Source organism: Lepeophtheirus salmonis, chromosome 5 (genome assembly GCF_016086655.4).
Source record: "Lepeophtheirus salmonis chromosome 5, UVic_Lsal_1.4, whole genome shotgun sequence".
In the NCBI taxonomy this organism is placed as follows: Eukaryota; Metazoa; Arthropoda; class Copepoda; order Siphonostomatoida; family Caligidae; genus Lepeophtheirus; species Lepeophtheirus salmonis.
The window spans coordinates 55,350,483-55,367,751 of NC_052135.2; the positions used below are offsets into that span (position 1 = coordinate 55,350,483).

General features: G+C 32.5%; 2 protein-coding genes across 3 annotated transcripts; one reads left to right on the plus strand and one right to left on the minus strand.

The window, feature by feature from the left end:
• Window positions 1–3,296: 3,296 nt before the first annotated feature.
• Window positions 3,297–6,097, minus strand: Cog7 (conserved oligomeric Golgi complex subunit 7). Its single transcript, XM_040712450.2, has 4 exons — window positions 5,780–6,097; window positions 5,491–5,713; window positions 3,785–5,421; window positions 3,297–3,734 (listed from the first exon to the last, which is right to left on the minus strand). Exons 1-4 carry the CDS (start codon window positions 5,780–5,782, stop codon window positions 3,408–3,410), a joined length of 2,190 nt encoding a protein of 729 aa, XP_040568384.1. The 5' UTR covers window positions 5,783–6,097; the 3' UTR covers window positions 3,297–3,407.
• Window positions 6,098–7,123: 1,026 nt separating this feature from the next.
• Rbbp5 (retinoblastoma binding protein 5) lies at window positions 7,124–17,043 on the plus strand. Of its 2 annotated transcripts, XM_040712390.2 has the most exons (6): window positions 7,124–7,653; window positions 8,751–9,092; window positions 9,342–9,537; window positions 9,609–9,821; window positions 11,853–12,111; window positions 16,694–17,043. In XM_040712390.2, exons 1-6 carry the CDS (start codon window positions 7,292–7,294, stop codon window positions 16,798–16,800), a joined length of 1,479 nt encoding a protein of 492 aa, XP_040568324.1. In that variant the 5' UTR covers window positions 7,124–7,291; the 3' UTR covers window positions 16,801–17,043. The 2 variants fall into 2 exon arrangements, with proteins under 2 accessions (XP_040568324.1, XP_040568325.1); XM_040712391.2 differs by lacking the exon at window positions 11,853–12,111 and having other exon boundaries at window positions 7,134–7,653.
• Window positions 17,044–17,269: the final 226 nt, after the last annotated feature.

Consider the following 17,269-nt stretch of genomic DNA (forward strand, 5'->3'; position numbering starts at 1 on the left):
GACTCAACGGATTGGTGTTCACGTATTGTAGTTGTAAAGAAGGCTGTGGGAATACGTTTATGTGTGGATTATCAAAAACTGAAAAATATATTCGGATTCCTAGGTATCAAATAGGTTCGTGTCACAGCATAATAGCTCGAATAAAAGGTGTTATTTTTCAAAGTTGGATGAAGTTATGGGATTTCATCATATTCCTTTAGAGGAAGAGAGTAGTCTCCTCACTACATTTATCACCCCCATATAAATTCAATTGTCTCCCATTCGGAATTTCGAGTGGACCAGAGGTTTTCCTGGCAAAACTGTGCTAGTTATTAGATCCTTTTGAAGGCGTGCGTGTCCATATCGTTGAAATTTTGATCACTGGGATTGATAAGGATTCCCACGATACCAGGGTAAACAAAGTACAAGATATTCTAAAGAGACATAGAGTACAGCTGAATGAGGATAAGTGTATCCGAGGAGTTACTGAAGTAAATTTTTTGGGCTACGCGATATCAGCAGATAAAATCAAGGTTGATCCTGGAAGAATAAAAGCAATTCAAGAGACAAAAGCATCGACAAAAGTGGGAGAGTTGAGTTCATATTTGGGAATGGTAAATCAAAGTTTGTTCCTAATATAACGGAATTGACGACACCACTTCGCTCTTTTTTTAAAAAAAATGTTCATTATGTATTGGACAAGCAGCATGAAGAATGCTTCAAGAAAATTCAAAGTGAACTTTCGAAAATAGACTCGATGGGAAGATACGACAGAAAGGAAGAGCATCGTGTGAATACAGAAGAAAGGAGAAGGATGGATCCCCATTTCGTATGCAAGTCGGACTCTGAAAGAAGCTGAGAAGAGGTATGCTCCTATAGAAAAGGAAGCTCTGACAGTGGTTTGGGCTTGCTAATATTTTGCCGAATTTATTTCAAATCGAGACGGATCATAAGCCATTAGAGTGTCTGTTGGGAAGTAGACCATTACTTGATTTGCCTCTAAGAATGCAGAGATTTAAGCTACGTATGCAGAGGTACGATTATGATATTAGGTACTAGGTAAATCTTAGGAAAAACGCAACATATAGCGGATTTTTTGAGTAGAAGAGTGAAGGATGCCTCAAAGGATAGTCATCACTCATCTGTCGTCAGACAAAAGGATTGGAGCTGATATTAATTATATTATTATAGGAATAATCGACGGCATACCAGAATCTGACAAACGTTTAGTTGAAATATCAAGGTTGACTATTGAAGATCCAGTGCTGCGTAAGGTGATAGAATGTGTACAGAAAGCGTGGCCTGAAAATATTAACAAAATTCCAGAGGGAATTTGACCGTTATATCAATATCAGGATAACATTTTTCGTTGGGGTAATTTAGTTATTTACAGAGAGAGAATAGTAATACCTTTGGAATTACGGTGTGATATACTACATCGGTTGCATGAAGGACATTTGGGCATAAGTAAAACAAAGTTAAGGGCGAAGGAGTCCGTATTATGGCCGGGATTGAATCGACAAATAGAACAGACGATATATTCATGTGGAAAGTGCGCGGAGTTTGAAAGCAAGAGGAAGTTACCTTTGATACGTAGTGAGTGAAGAAGAAGTAAATAAACAAGGAAATTGGCATGAATTACTCAAATATCTATCCTCAATTCTACTCTGAGTTCAATAAGGACTTACAATTATAACTCTGCAACAAATCTTCAAAGTTACACTTCGTCTTTCATGAGTACACACGAATGTTCAATTCAGGCTTTAAAAATACCTGAATCTATTTAAGAAAGGGATTTCACTATTCAGGAATTAAATAAAAAAGACAACTCCTAAGGAAATGAAAATATATTCTTCAGATTACCAATTCGGAAAAAAACAACCGGGCCAGTTAAGAAATGCTTAGGATTTACACCAAGAAGTATCAGTAATATTGAAGTTATGAAATACCACTTCCTGAAGGTAACTTCTTGATTGTTTTATAGTTCTTATAAGAAATATCCCCCAGGAGAGACTCGATTACTAAACACTGATATTGTATATTTATGATATTGAGCCTTATTTCCAGAATAGGACTTTTTATAAATAGATAGAAATGTTTCTTTTTAAAACAAAGTATTTAAAAAAACTACATTCTATAAATAAACATCGTTTTATCGAAAATGAATCAATTAGTAGTATTGTGTCAATCCTTATTTATTCGGTCTAGTCAAGGAATGTCCAACCCGTGGCCTGCTTAATATTTAAGTGCGGCTGACTACTCATTCTCACTTCAAATAGTATTTTTTAGCAAAATTGTCACATTGTCATCATAACGAATAGAACGCGCATAATACATACAAACAACGAAAAATATTTCCCAAATGAAGGAATTTTTGAAAAATTATAACTCTAGGAATTTTTTTTTTAATACGCTAAGATATTTTTTTAAGGATTTATTTTCCAAAGGAGGTCATTCGATCAAATTATGCAGCGGAGAAAAAAAATTAATTTAAGAAACAATCACAATAACCAAGCCCCAAAAAATATCATCCAAAGGACACCACTGAACAGTTTTTCCAGATTGGCCTTTTTTTAGCCTGAATTAGTAATAAATATGTATTTAATAGTTTTGTTTTAAGAAGCCCTTTTTCATGTAATTTAATTTACTAGGTTCTGGGGCCCATTAAAATTTTTCAAGTGGCAATGCGGCCAATTATACTAAAAGGTTGGACATCTTTGGTCTAATCTATTCCAATCTAATATTATTAAATAAAATATATTCTATTAATGTCGTTTTCCCAGCTTTTTTCACTCTTTTATCTTCTATAAATCATTATCGACATTATTATTGATCTCATTTAAAAAAAAAATAATACATATGATATTTTTGGTTTTGGGCTATAAAGCAATCAGCAGTAGACTATTTTCGGATCCTTCGTAGGATTTTTGTAAGGGGAGGGTAGCTAGCTCAGTTTTTCTATCATAAAAGACAATTAGGGACTCATCAAATTCATTACAGCATAATATAGTTTTGACTTATTTTTTACTTCATGCACTCTCTAATTTTGAAATGTAATTACTTTGGTCTTATGATATATGTGGTGTAGAATCGGATAAAAAAATTAGTGGATGGAAATTGATGAGTATTTTTTTAATTTACAAAATCCATGAAATCCTATAATATTTATAATCTTAGGTTGACTATGGATATATATTTTATGTTAATATACCTAAAAGTATGATAAATATTGAATTCAAAATCAACTTCGATTGATTGATCAAGATTATTTGATAATAATTCAAATCTCAGGTACACCAAGATAATGACGAAATAAGTAATCATAAAGTAATCAATCTATTTTTGCCACTTATTTAATTAATTGTAAAATAGATAACATAAACTCAACACAAACAAAACGAACTAAAATTAGACGGATAACAATTTCCTCATAAGCCTCGAACACTTAGCATAAATGTTACCAATTTTGAGGAATGCTTGTTAGAAACTTTAGATAGTTCCTGGTAAGGAACTTTCAATAGTATCATCAAAGAATCAAGGCGTTCAGATAGAGGATGGCCTAAATCCTCAAGAATATCACGTAAATAACCAATGTCTGTAAAAAGTTGCTTGATCGCATTTTTCGGTAGAGAACTTATTTTAAGGATCTCTTCCATGTAACATTCACAGGTTGCAGTTGCAATGCATCCCAAGATAAAATCAACAGGAGGTACATCATTGGGAGAAATGGAACCAGAATATGGAAAAAGACACTCCTATAAATTAATTATTAATAAAACTGAAGTACTCATTATTGTAAATTTACCTGAAGCGATCGAGAGAGAGCAATGTTATCATCGGACATATATGGTTCCAAATGCTGGGGTAAAGTCATCAAGTATTGACCAATTTTCGTAATATATTCTTGAGGAGAAAAACTACAATCTGGAAGGTCAACTTCCTTTGGACCATACTGATTAACCTTCCAAATCGGCAAAGACGGTATAATATTAAGTTCTTCCTGAATAGAGTGGAACAGAATTTTAAACGTTGCAGACTGAAGATCTTCCAACATCCCGGTTACAAGTTGAATCGAATCGTTCAAAATGGGATAAGATTTTCCTTGTTTCACAAGAAAATAAAATTTTTCAAGTTTTTGCCTTCCATCATGATCTAACAAGTACAAATCATGTTGGTCCAGGGCCTTTTGACTTTCTGTTGAATCTTTTGAAAGAAATTTCTTGGCATGCTCGATAAAATGAAGTGTAAGGGTAACTTCTAACTCTTCCATGCAAAGAAGCAACTCCCCAGCAGTTTGATTGAGAGAAAGGATTTTCTGAATAATTGTCCAGTTTTGAGTTGCACTACTGGATTGAGCTAACTTTCGATAAAGGGATTTATATCTTCCAATATATGAAGAAATAATCGACTTTATACATATTGAGGAGAAATCAGGATAGGCAGTTCCTTCCGTAAAGCTAATACAGCGCTTAGAACCAGATTCAAGTGAAAAAATAATTTTTTTCAAGTTCTGGAATATTCCCTGTGATTCAATGATTAACTCCTTGGAAGAACTTGATTCACTTGGGAGTTCATTTGTTAGTATCGATAATTCATAAATATGATAGCGAGAAATATATACTTTAAAAGGTTCGTAAAAGATAACAGCAAACTCCCTAAAATATTTCTCATGATCCAAGTCCTTAACAAATTCAATATAAATTTTTTCAGCGTGTTCATTGAAAACATTTTTCAATCTAATCAAGTAGTCGAGTACTTCCTTCTGTAATTTAAGATTTGCCTCCATACAGAAAGAGAAACTAGGGTCCAGAGATGTATATGCATTATTTAGGATATCAAACATACTCTCAGCAGGATCTGCATCAGAAAATACTTTCGTGAACCATGATCGCTGTTCAAAGATTTGATTTTGCACAAATGTAAAGTAAGATCTACACCAATCTACCAAATCCCCCTCGTTCTCAACGATATTTCTCCACTTCCTTATTAGTTTGCTTTTGAAATTCTTAAAATAAAGCTTGAGAACCTGATTTCCTCGTTCCATAACAATAAACATGGAATGGAAAAACTTTGCATTCTCGAAATCATCATTGTTAAAGGCTTGTATCAAAAGAGGGCTCACTCGTGCCTCCATTTGATTCTTTAGTCCTTCTAACTGTTTCAATCGATCCCCATAATCGGGTACATGAGCAAGGATTTTAAGAGAGTTTTGAAGGGATGTGAATTTGTCAATAAATTCAAGGGATAAGGGGGTCTCAGATGAAAGAAGGGATTGGATATCCTGAGTGAGAACACTCCAATTATCTGCTTCTTGAACAGCATTCCTTAATATCTGTATTCTATCTTTGAGAGTGTCGAGATGAATGAGCTCTTCTTCTTTCGTCTCTTCCATCTCCTTTTGCACCGCCTGCATTTTGGATTTGAGTAATTGTGTCTCTTGCCCTTGAATCCATTGGATATATAATTAATAATGAAGTAAATTCTATAACATAGAAGAAAGCAAATATCTACCTAGGGACTCTGCCTCTCGAAGAACACGGGGAAGACTTCCAATGAGAAATCCAGACTCTTCTTCAAGATTTCCGTTCAATTTAGCGATAAGTAATTGAAGCTTCATCACTAATGTGGAGGCTGTTTTGTCTGGAGCGGAGTCCACGCCACCGCCTTCTTGGGATAAGGAATCATTGATCCATGTATTTACATCAAAATCGCTTTTAGAAAATACCCGCACATCCTTCAATCATGAAAAAAACAAATAAATAATTCTTAACTTAATGGATTTAATTTACAATACACATACCATTTTATTTTTTATATGAATACAATGGAATTGCCTGGCTCATAGACCGTAAAAATAAAAAAGATACAACTTTACAGGTGGATTTAAGGATCGTAGAATTAAGAAAAGAAGGATTCTAAATATTTTGCTGTCAAAATTAAGGGCTGTTAACTATGACGTCAACACATCAGTTCCCAGTCTTACCAATACAAATTAGCCGGGTTTTCCTTTTAGTAAGGAACACTGAAATTAATTTAAGTGTGTTTATGGACTATGGTCTCTAATTTTATTGTGACCAAGATACTTGTATCTTGCTTTTGGTGTGCGTTTATTTTGACTGGAGTGTAAATAATTTTATCATATTAATAAAGTTAATATTAAATGCATAAATTGAAACTTTAACATCTCACATCTTATACATTTTTAATAATAGCTCATTTTTATAAAAAGGTTTTTTTTATTAAAATACGAAAATTATTTTGCATATCTGTTAAGTACAAAGTATAAAGTTTTAATATAATTAGATGACTCTTAAAAGATGAAGTACGAATGAGATGTCTCTATGGTAGTATTTTGAAACTGTCAAATACGAATATATGCCGTTGATACTACTTTGATAAGATTTGGAATACTTATGTATGACTTTTATCATTTTGAAATAATACATATATTAAAAATTTGACATAATTAACCTATTTAAGTATTTAATTTTCATATTCCTGATTCTATTTCATCGTATTTAAGGTGTTTTCCTTCCGAAAATGCCTTCTCAGGTATTTATTATATGTATACTCCTTCAAAAATTGTTCCCTAAATTCTTCGTATAAAATAACTTAGTAGAAATAATTGTTCAGCCAATTTTTTGTCATGGGATTATATATAAATATTTATTAAAGATTATATATGTAAGACATAGGTCCAAGCAATCAGTCATAAATCATAATTCATAGTATCCATTTTAATCGTAAAATGTTCTTATATTATTTTTCAGTATTAAAATTTTGATGATTTGGTGGAGATACATATTACTCCACGTGACTTATAAATAAGGAAAAGACAATGATGTTTTGAAGAATAAAATAAATTGTACGTATTGACTAAGAACCTACCACTTTATTTTTTCCTTAAACTCAAGTATTACTTTTTAGTATAGAATAAGCTTATAGCTAAACTTTTAATATAATATGACATAAATACAGTATATTTAGATAATGTCTACTATTAAATCTACCAATGAGGTTGCACAGTTGTTCTGATACCAATTAAGATATTTAATTAATTGAAAATGTACATCTTTGTTGATTTCAAAAAGCGAGCCGTGAAAAATGACGACATCATAATTGTGACGTCACGTTAAAATGTTATATTTATTATTGTTGACTTTATAGTTCAATAATTTTTTTCTCCGAACAGGCTAATACGTTAAATATTGAATAATAATATTAATATTATTTAGTTTAATTGCATTATTTTATTTTTTATTTTGATTCGTTGAACTTCAACTTGAATGATTTTTAATTGAATTGATAAAAAATGAATCTTGAGCTCTTGGAATCATTCGGTCAAAACTATCCTGAGGAAAATGACGGTACCCTGGATTGTATCACAATGGCAATCACCTGCCAATTCAATCGTTTTGGGACCCTTTTAGCCGTGGGTTGCAATGATGGTCGCTTAGTTATTTGGGATTTTCTTACTCGAGGCATAGCGAAAATCATCCAGGCTCATATCCATCCAGTTTGCTCGATATCCTGGTCTAGGTCGGGCCGACAACTTGCATCGGCTTCTACGGATAACAATGTCTCCATTTGGGATCTTTTAACGGGAGAATGCGAACAGAGATTTCGTTTTCCATCTCCTGTGCTCCAAGCGCAATTCCATCCTAAATTCCATCGGTAGTATTCCATCTTTTAATTAAAAGTACGTTTGGTCCTTAAAGCCTTTTTCTCAATCGCGTTTCTATTGTATAATTTCGATTCAGAGCCATATTTCGAAATGAAATAACCCTATATATGAAAATTAAAGGTAATCACAATTAATAGCTAGAATAGGCACTCTGCAGAACCCAAAACCTCCGCCTAAAACTAAAAATCTAATGTAGATCAATTTGTTTCCAAGTTATGGTCAATTTTTTACACTTTTTGTTACATTGGCTTTCACCTCTCCAAGTTTAATCACCTCTTACTGTGATCATTTATAATCTTCGTACAAGTGTGATCAAAATCGAATCTTAACCTTTGCTGTACTCCTGGTGATTAACAAACAGAGCCAAAAAAATTAGCTCCGTCTACTTTTTTTGCGGAGGTTAGTAGAATGGGCACTCGGCAGAGTCCAAACTTCCGCCTGTGGTGATTTTTTTAACGCTCAAAATTTAATGGTTTCTTGCTTTTACCATATATAATCTTTGTACCAAGTTAGAACAAAATCGATTTGTCACTTTAGCCGTAATCCTGCTGACCAACAGACAAACTGTAACAAGTAAATAAATTTCGTTGCCGGAGGTATAAAACATTCCAACATTTGAAAGATAAAATATTTATTAAGTTAGTTTGAATACAGTTCCTACTAAAGGGGTTTAATTATACAAAAATCTAGTAAATGGAAAGGCTTTATTCGGAAGCTTAAAATTCAAATATCGATTTTGATTCATTTTTTTCAGTTTAACTTTTAATTTTTGTATAGAATATTAAATAAGTATGTGATGTAAGGTTTCGTGAAAATATTTCGAAATTAAATATAATTATGTCAATTATATGAGTAATTGTAATAAGAAATGAATATTTTAGAGATACGAAAAGTTCAAAAATTCAACATAAATAAGTCAAATAGATTACTTACATTTAATCAATAAATACTAATCAAATTCATTGGATGTGAAACATATTTATTAAAGTTAATCTTCCTGCCTCTAAAATATTTATTTCTTATTACAATGAGTGAAATAGTGCTGGATATTTAATGATTCCTTTTCTTAATTACTCTCTATTTCCAGATATATTTTAGTATCTCCAATGCGAACAGCGGCGGTAGTTGTTGATTTAGAAGATGGATCCCATCGACTTATTCCTCTTGATGATGAAAATGATTCGCAAATAGTGGCTTCCTATGATCACAGAGGAAAATACATTTTCACTGGGAATTCCAAGGGAAAAGTGTCCATATTTAATTCTAGTAACCTGGAACTTATCACTTCCTTCCGTGTCTCGGCTCAATCGACAACGGCGGTCAAAAGTATTGAATTTGCGCGAAGATCTAAAAGCTTCTTAGTTAATACAGCAGATCGTGTGATAAGAGTCTACCGTATGGATGAGGTTTTCAACCAGCCAGATGGAAAGTAAGTTATTGATAGGGATGTTAATTTTTTTTTTAATCCTTGTGAGTTTAAATCAAAAAGAAATGTATATGTATGCAACTTTGGTTGTCGTCATATCTGCTGACAAAGATCACAATCAAAACTATACTGCAACTCTTTGTATGCTCACGAGTATTTTACCAATTAATTTTTTTAGCTAGTGGATCCCTCATATTTATATCTTTACAATTTCAGTTTTCATATTTACTGTATTTATATTTAATTGAATAGAGATCCAGATCCAACTCAAAAACTGCAAGATCTAGTGAATCGTACAATGTGGAAAAAATGTTGCTTCTCAGGGGATGGAGAGTATGTCTGTGCAGGATCTGCTCGTCAACACGCATTATATATTTGGGAAAAATCGGTTGGAAATTTAGTTAAGATTTTACATGGAACCAAAGGGGAAATATTAATGGATGTGGTTGTAAGTTCAAATCCTGATTTTTTTAAATTCCTTAATTATCAGCAATATGTTTTTTATTCTTTTTGATACAGTGGCATCCTGTCCGACCCATTGTAGCATCTATATCCCAGGGTGTTGTGACTGTCTGGGCTCAACAACAAGTAGAAAATTGGTCTGCCTTTGCACCCGACTTTAAGGAATTGGACGAGAATGTCGATTATGAAGAAAGGGAGTCAGAGTTTGATGTTGAGGACGAAGATAAGTCTATTCAACTCAATGAGGAGGAAAAGGATGATGATGTGGAAGTAAGATTAATAATTAATTTGTCATATTATCAAATGTATTTATATACGTTAGTGTTGTTACGATACCATTATTTTTTTACCATTGGCATTTTTGATACTTTTTAGACTAAAAATATGAAGCAAAAATGTAGTTAAGAGCATTTGGACAAGATATAGGGAGGATTTATATTTTGTTGTCACAAACTGTATATTAAGGAAATGGACTTATTATAGGACATATTCTATTAAATACATTTTGTAACTATAAATACCAAGACTTTCATACAAAATTTGGTGTTTAAATTCCACTCGTGGGATCTCTAATAAAGCAAAAAAATTAAATTTTTACTCCTTGAGTAATCTTAAAACTTACAAATTCATAATGAGTATTTAATCTATATTTTACTTAGTTACTAATCTTTCATTCTGTTGAATTAGTATTACTCAAAACATTCCAAAATTTAGATTATTTGCAAAATATTTGACTATTTGAAGTCAAAATGAGACTTAGCAATAAAATGACTAAAACCTTACTGTCTATCAAAAGTATATCCTTCTATTACCTAGTTTTATTATATAGATTAGGCACTAAGATGTGTTAAAAATATGTTGTTACATCGTTATACAATCTTATTTTTATATTTTAGAATATAAATAAACAATTATATTCGAAAGAAGTATATATTTTTACATAATTATCCTACTTTTCTCATCCCTACTCGATCAAAAAAAATGTACAAGCTTATATATTTTATAGGGATTTTCAGTATATTTTAGTTTGATTTAATTCAGATATCATTGGCATAAACTAATATTCAATGCAGGTGTCATGTTTTTGACGAAGTTTCATCAAGATTTCATAGAAATTTGTCAATTTTATCTTGAGGGGGGTTCAAAGTTGATATGTTTACTACATAAAATGTACAAATTTTAAATAAATCTTAATTATATTCCACTAAATGGTTTTAAAAATAAATATACTACTTGATGAATGTAGTCAAAGTAATTGTATGTGCTAAAAATCCCTATAATATGGCTAGATTTGTAATTTATTGTAATTATTTGTATATATAAATTATGGATTTTTTTTAGTTAGTTAAAATGTATTGCTATTGCTGTTTACCGTTGACATATATGTGTAAATAATATACCAATACAAAAGTAAAGAACACGACAATTGATTGGGGTATTTGTGCTACTACCGTCAGATCCTGATTACTTCCATGGTGGTCCAGATAAACATCAATTTCATTCTGTTATATCTTGGCTTATATAGGTCGTATGATAAAAAATCCTGGAGTTTCGGTTAGTCACCTGTTTGTAAACAAAAAAAAATAGTTTGAGATTGAGCAGACCAGAAGCACTGTAATACGAGAATTGCGTCGAGCGGGATTCACTCTCCATGAGTTTATCAATCGTCTGAAGTACTCGAAAAGTACAGTTTACTGGATTTGTGATGAATTTGACGCCAAGGGGAACTCTATAAGGTGAGAGCTGACAAAAAACGATCCCCCCGGTTCGTGGTGGGGCTCAAAAAGTCAATCCATGCAAATCCCACCTCCCCCACTGCCAAGCTCGCAAAGACCAGGAACTTGAGTAAGACAGCCATCTAGAGATCCATCATTGTCGACCTGAGATATCTCTCTATGGTAGTTAGCCCTTGAAATTGTATTCAACATTTTTTTCATTTTGAATATTTCATAAATTTTAGAACACAACCTTCTTCATTTTCTTCTTCTATTACTTCATATATTTTGTACGAGAGTTCAGGTCTGCACTCTTCCATACAGGCATTGCATGTTGCATTTATATGGGAAAAGTAGGATAATCCGAGAAATATATCATATTATTTCCATTTTAACTGTTAACGTATTGTCTATAATATGGAAATAAGATTGTATAATGCTGTAATAATATATTAGTCTCTGATATATAATCAAACTAGGTATTAGAGGGATATAATTTGATAGACAGTAAGGTTTAATTTCAGTTTTACCATCCAGTAGTTGATAAAATATCATAACAAATATTGAAATCATATCATTGAATTAGGTGGATGTCTCAAATAATGCAGCAATTCCAGCATTTTGTAGTAGTGATGAAGATGAAGAGGATAAAAATGCTTTACTTTATTTGCCTACAGCTCCTGAAATTGAGGAACCCGAAGAGCATTGGGTTCACGGCGTTGATGGAACAAACGAAGATTCTTCTATTAAGAGAACAACGTCCACAGACTCTAAGGAATCCTCTAGTCCAAAGAAGAAGAAAACTAAAGTAACAGAGGTTACTCTTCAAAACCCTCCAAAAGACGGTGAGTACAATCATGTGAATGGAATATCCATGGAGAGTATTTTCAGGTTCGGCTTTAGGGGGGAGGGGCCCACGCTGAAATTGTTCTACAAAAAATTAAAGTATATACACAAATAAGAACAAAAAAAAAACCCCGTCATTAAATGAAATATGGAGACTAAAGTGTAACTTAATTCACTTTTTTGTGAAAAAGTAAAGAAATGGAGGTTTAAAATTGTTCCTTTTTATAAAAATATGATTGACAAAGTTTTTGAATCATTTATATAAATATGTAGAGTTAGTAGCTAAATAACCCTATAGTTGTGAAATTTTACAACTTTAAAAAAACAAGAAAAAAACGTGACTTTGTTTCAATATCATCCGTATACATCACGGCTTGCTTGAGTTGACTTTATATGTTTTTAAAGTAGTCGTCTCTACGCTTTATGAACTCAAAAAAGTTATTACATTAGATTTGGATTTTTATATTAATTTATATCAATTCAGGGGCTTTGTTGGGATTTCGTGTCATTTCATTTTGAGTTATTATTTAGATTATCAATTCAATGTATATAATAATTCAAAACTATTATTATTAATAATAATTAATAGTTGGCAACAAAAAAAAAATATAATAATACAAATTTCCTTTTGACAGTCGAGGTCGAAAAAGAATAAAAAAACTAGTCAAAAGGGAAGGAAAAATTAGACCTTAGAGCTTTTTCGTTAAATTAACAAATTTAGATAAATACAATTGCGTGGGACGTCGTAGCTCAATGGACAACACGCTCGGGATATTTTATTCTATTGAACTCAATGTGCGTAGGTTCGCCCCGATCATTCATAGAGAAGGAAATATATATAACATAAATGTTTATGGACTTTAAAGAAGATTCCTAGTTCAGACGAAGTAAATGTAAGACTACATTGTTTACTTATACTTTATCAGTGCAAATCCATCTGGTAAAGGAACATTTAAAAAAATTGCTAGAATTTTTTTATATATTTTTATGAGCACTCAGTATTTACCTGTCTAAAAGAGCTATAATATTATTTAAACGAAATTTACCCTCGATTCAACCTATCTGTCGGTTTGTTAGCGTATCCCAGCCAAAGTGTTTGGTGTCAGTTAAAAAAATGGCATCAATCAACGAAGTGGGTCCAATATCGTGGGAAAGATAAGAGTTTCTTTGTTGCGATCCGGGCCCGACGAGACAACGTTGAGATTACAAACTTTTTAAGCTTTAACAAATGATTTGTCTGGAGAGTCAGGTAGGAACTGGAAGAGTCTGGAGGGGATTATGAATCAATCGCAAAGTGTCTTTTCCTTCGTGTATCACAGACAATGGTTTAGATTTGATATTGTATACCCTAATTTGGAAATACGTTTATTTTTTAATTAGATAAACAAAGAACTTGTCATTTTTATGACTTGACCTTGATTAACTTTTTTATGACCTTTTTGAGAAAGAAAAAACCTATATGGCCAAATTTGATGCAATATCTCTTAAAAGTTTATGTAATGTAGAAAAAGTTTCAATGAAAATTTAGAAGGAACTATTTGATAAAAAATGCCATTCGAGTTCATTTGAAGCCAATGGTAACTACGACTTAAATACAACTAGACTTTTTCACTTTATAACGTTTTCACGTGACGTCAGATTTGTTGATGTAGGCCTTTTTGAGGGCCTAAACAACCTGGTTTTATAACAATGAAAATCCTTTTTCATTAATATTTGGGAAATTAGTTAAATGTTAATGTTAAAATGTGACTAACAAATAAAATGACTAAAACCTTACTGGCTATCACAGATTTATCCCTCTATTGCTTAGTTTTATTATATATCTGACCCTAAAGTTTATTATAAATATCGTGAGCAGACTTTTATCCCAAAAACTTTTTTGCCAAATGGACATTTCGCCGAAGGACTATTTGGGGCATTTGGCCGAAAAGTGATATTAAATTTATTGATATATACGATTGCATATTTTAAATTCAATTTAAAATGATATTATGATATATATGTAGGTATTGCTCATATGTTATATATGTCATATAGGTAAATTGGTGAAAAATATTCGATATTCATTAAAGAACATTATATAAACACAACACAGTAGTGTTTCACTGTTATATGAGTGGTAAAAAGGTTGCAGACAAAATCGTTACGTTGTAAAATTTTCTTGTACCCCCCATACCCCCTCCCCCATTATCATTGCCAGACAAAATTGTTATGGGTAATATCATCGTCAAGCAACATCACTGTAAGCAATATGATTGTGAGTAATTTCATTGCTACATATTATTATCGTGTTCAATTTCATTGCAATTTATATTATATTCGGGCGATAAAATTATTGAATGATGAAGATGATTGTCATGAAATATCCCATTTAATATCCCCAGCCCACAAGTTGGACAGCTGAATCGCTGGGCCCCGAAGCAGTTTAAATTCCACGGCTGTCGCGTTTCTAAGTATTTATGACCCTTTTATAATATGTTATAACACACCCCAAACCACAGGTTGTTTTGGTGAACGGCTGTGCTCCGAGGTATGTCAAATTTCATCGTTGCAGACTCTCTAAGCATCAAACAACCCTTTTAATATCCAAAAATACATATCAGCCCTCACGTTGTACAGATGAATTACTGGGCCTCAAAGCAGTTTAAACTCTACCACCACCGCGTTTCTAAGCATCAAGGATCCCTTAGAATATACTAGAATACACTCCGGCCCATGGGTTGAGTAATAGATCTCCTGGGCTTGAGGCAGATTAAATTCTTCAGGCGCCGCTTTCCTAATCATCCAGAAACCCTTCTAATATCCAAAATACATATTGTTCCTCAGATTGTACAGGTGAAGTACTGGACCCCAAAGTAGTTTAAACTCTACCGCCGTCGTGTTTCTAAGCCCTAAAGATCCTTTCTAATATGCTATGACACATCCCCGCCCACGGGTTGTGCACCATCTACTTGTACTTGTTTTTGCAACTTTTACGTGATTTATGGCGTTGAATAGAAATACTTAGAAATATAATAGCTATGTATTATATATGTCTTCGTTATCATTTATTGGACTAATGAAATATAATACATATCCGATTTTAAGGGATATATCGTGCACAAACTGGGGTGTATCATAGCATATTAGAAGATATCCTTGGTGCTTGGAAGCGTGGCGGTGGTCAAGTTCAGAGTCGGTTAAAGTACCTTTAGGCCAAGAACATTCCTGTACAACCTGATGGCCGGGGTGTATTTTGGATATTAATAGTGTTTTTTGATCCTCAGGAAAGTAACAGTGGAATAGTTTCGGGTCTCAGTAGTTTACCTTCTCAACCTGTGGGCCGGCATGTATTATGAAATATTAAACGGGATATTTCATGCTTAGAAACGTGGCATGGTAGAGTTTAAAGCCCCTTTTGGCCAAAAACTTTCATGTACAACTTGATGCCCAGGATGTATTTCGGATATTAGAGGGCTCTTTGATGTTGAGAAAAGTGGCCGCGGAATAATTTAAGTTACATCGGGCTCAGCAGTTAACCTGCACATCCTGAAGGCTGGGGGATATTATACTATATTAAACAGGATCTTTGGCGCTTAGAAACGCGGCGGCGGGGTAGAGTTTAAACGGTCTCTTGTCCCAGTACTTCACATGTAGCACCTGAGGGCTGGAGTGTATTTTGGAATGTTAGGAGGATTCCTTGATGATCAGAGAAGCGGCGGTAGAAGAATTTAACCTGCTTCGGGGAACAGCAGCTCATCTACACAACCCGTGGGTCGGAATGTATTATATCATATTAGAAGGGGTCCTTCGTACTTAGAAACGCGCCAGTGGTAGATTCGGACTACATTCGAAGCACATACTACTGTGTTGTGCTTAGAAAATTATTATTAATGTATATAATTAATATAAAATATTTCTCTATAATAAGATAACTCATTAATGTACCTATTTGACGTATATTGTATATCAACAATACTTATAAATTAAAATATTGAATCGTATATATCAATTAATTTAGTATAATTTTTCGGCCAATTGTCAAAAATGGGTATTTGGTGCAATATCCGTTCGGAAAATTGTCCTTCGGAGAAATGTCCGTTCGGCAAAAATGTTTTAGCCAATTGTCCTAGAACTGTAAAAGAAGTATTTAATGCATGTGTTAAGTCTTTTTTTTTCATTATTTAAGCCATTTTATGAAGTTTCTTGAAGATTTATTGGAAATTTGTACATTTTATGTTGTAAAATGGACAAATTTGGGCCCTCAAAATGACGTCTCCTTCAATTATGATACAATTTATGACGTCAGTGAAAAAGCTCTGTTAATAAGTAATATTTCAATATAGCCAATTTCCTTAGATTCAATGATTTTATATTGAATCAAAAGTATTCATTTTTTTTTCAAGATTTGTATTTGTAAATCAGAGTTCAAATCAACTCCTTGGGAAGAACAATAATTTTTAAAAATGGTGAGAAAGGAATGAGCCCTGGGAATTTTTTATTGGCTCACGCTAAAATTGTCCATGAGAGTTCTTATCATTACTGAGAAATTAATTATATTATTCGTATTTGCTACTTTTTCATGATTAATTTATTTTACAGAAGTGCATCCTTTACTCGCAAAATCAAGTGGAAAAGACAAAAGCCTATCGAACAAACGCAATTCTGGAAGAGCTAAGGGAAAAGATAAGGGGAAATTAAATAAATAACTCAATCGACACTCCACTCAGGATTATACCAAATTGTACCATTGATAGTTTTTTTATATTTATTAATCTCATTATTTTTGTATATGCATTTGTCCTATATATTGAATGAACAAAGTCTGAAAGATTTTGACTTACATAAGCAATGTTATCTCTCTCCTTTTAATTTTATGATGTACAAATATTATGTTATATAATAATATGACGTTTCTTTGTAAGCAAATATATTTATTATTATGCTGATAACTGACTAAAATTCCTACTAATTTCGTAAATGTCCCACACTTTTTCATGGTATCCAGTGACGGGACATTAATCGGAATGGGGTGTTTTTTAATGGAATCGGCATCGGGGAAATAAAGTTTAATTTGTCATTCGGATTCTAATTTATGACTGGAAATTTTTTGTGAATAGATGTAGCTTTTGAATTCTTTTTCCTAAAACTTTAATTCTGTGTGAATAGTTGTGGTTT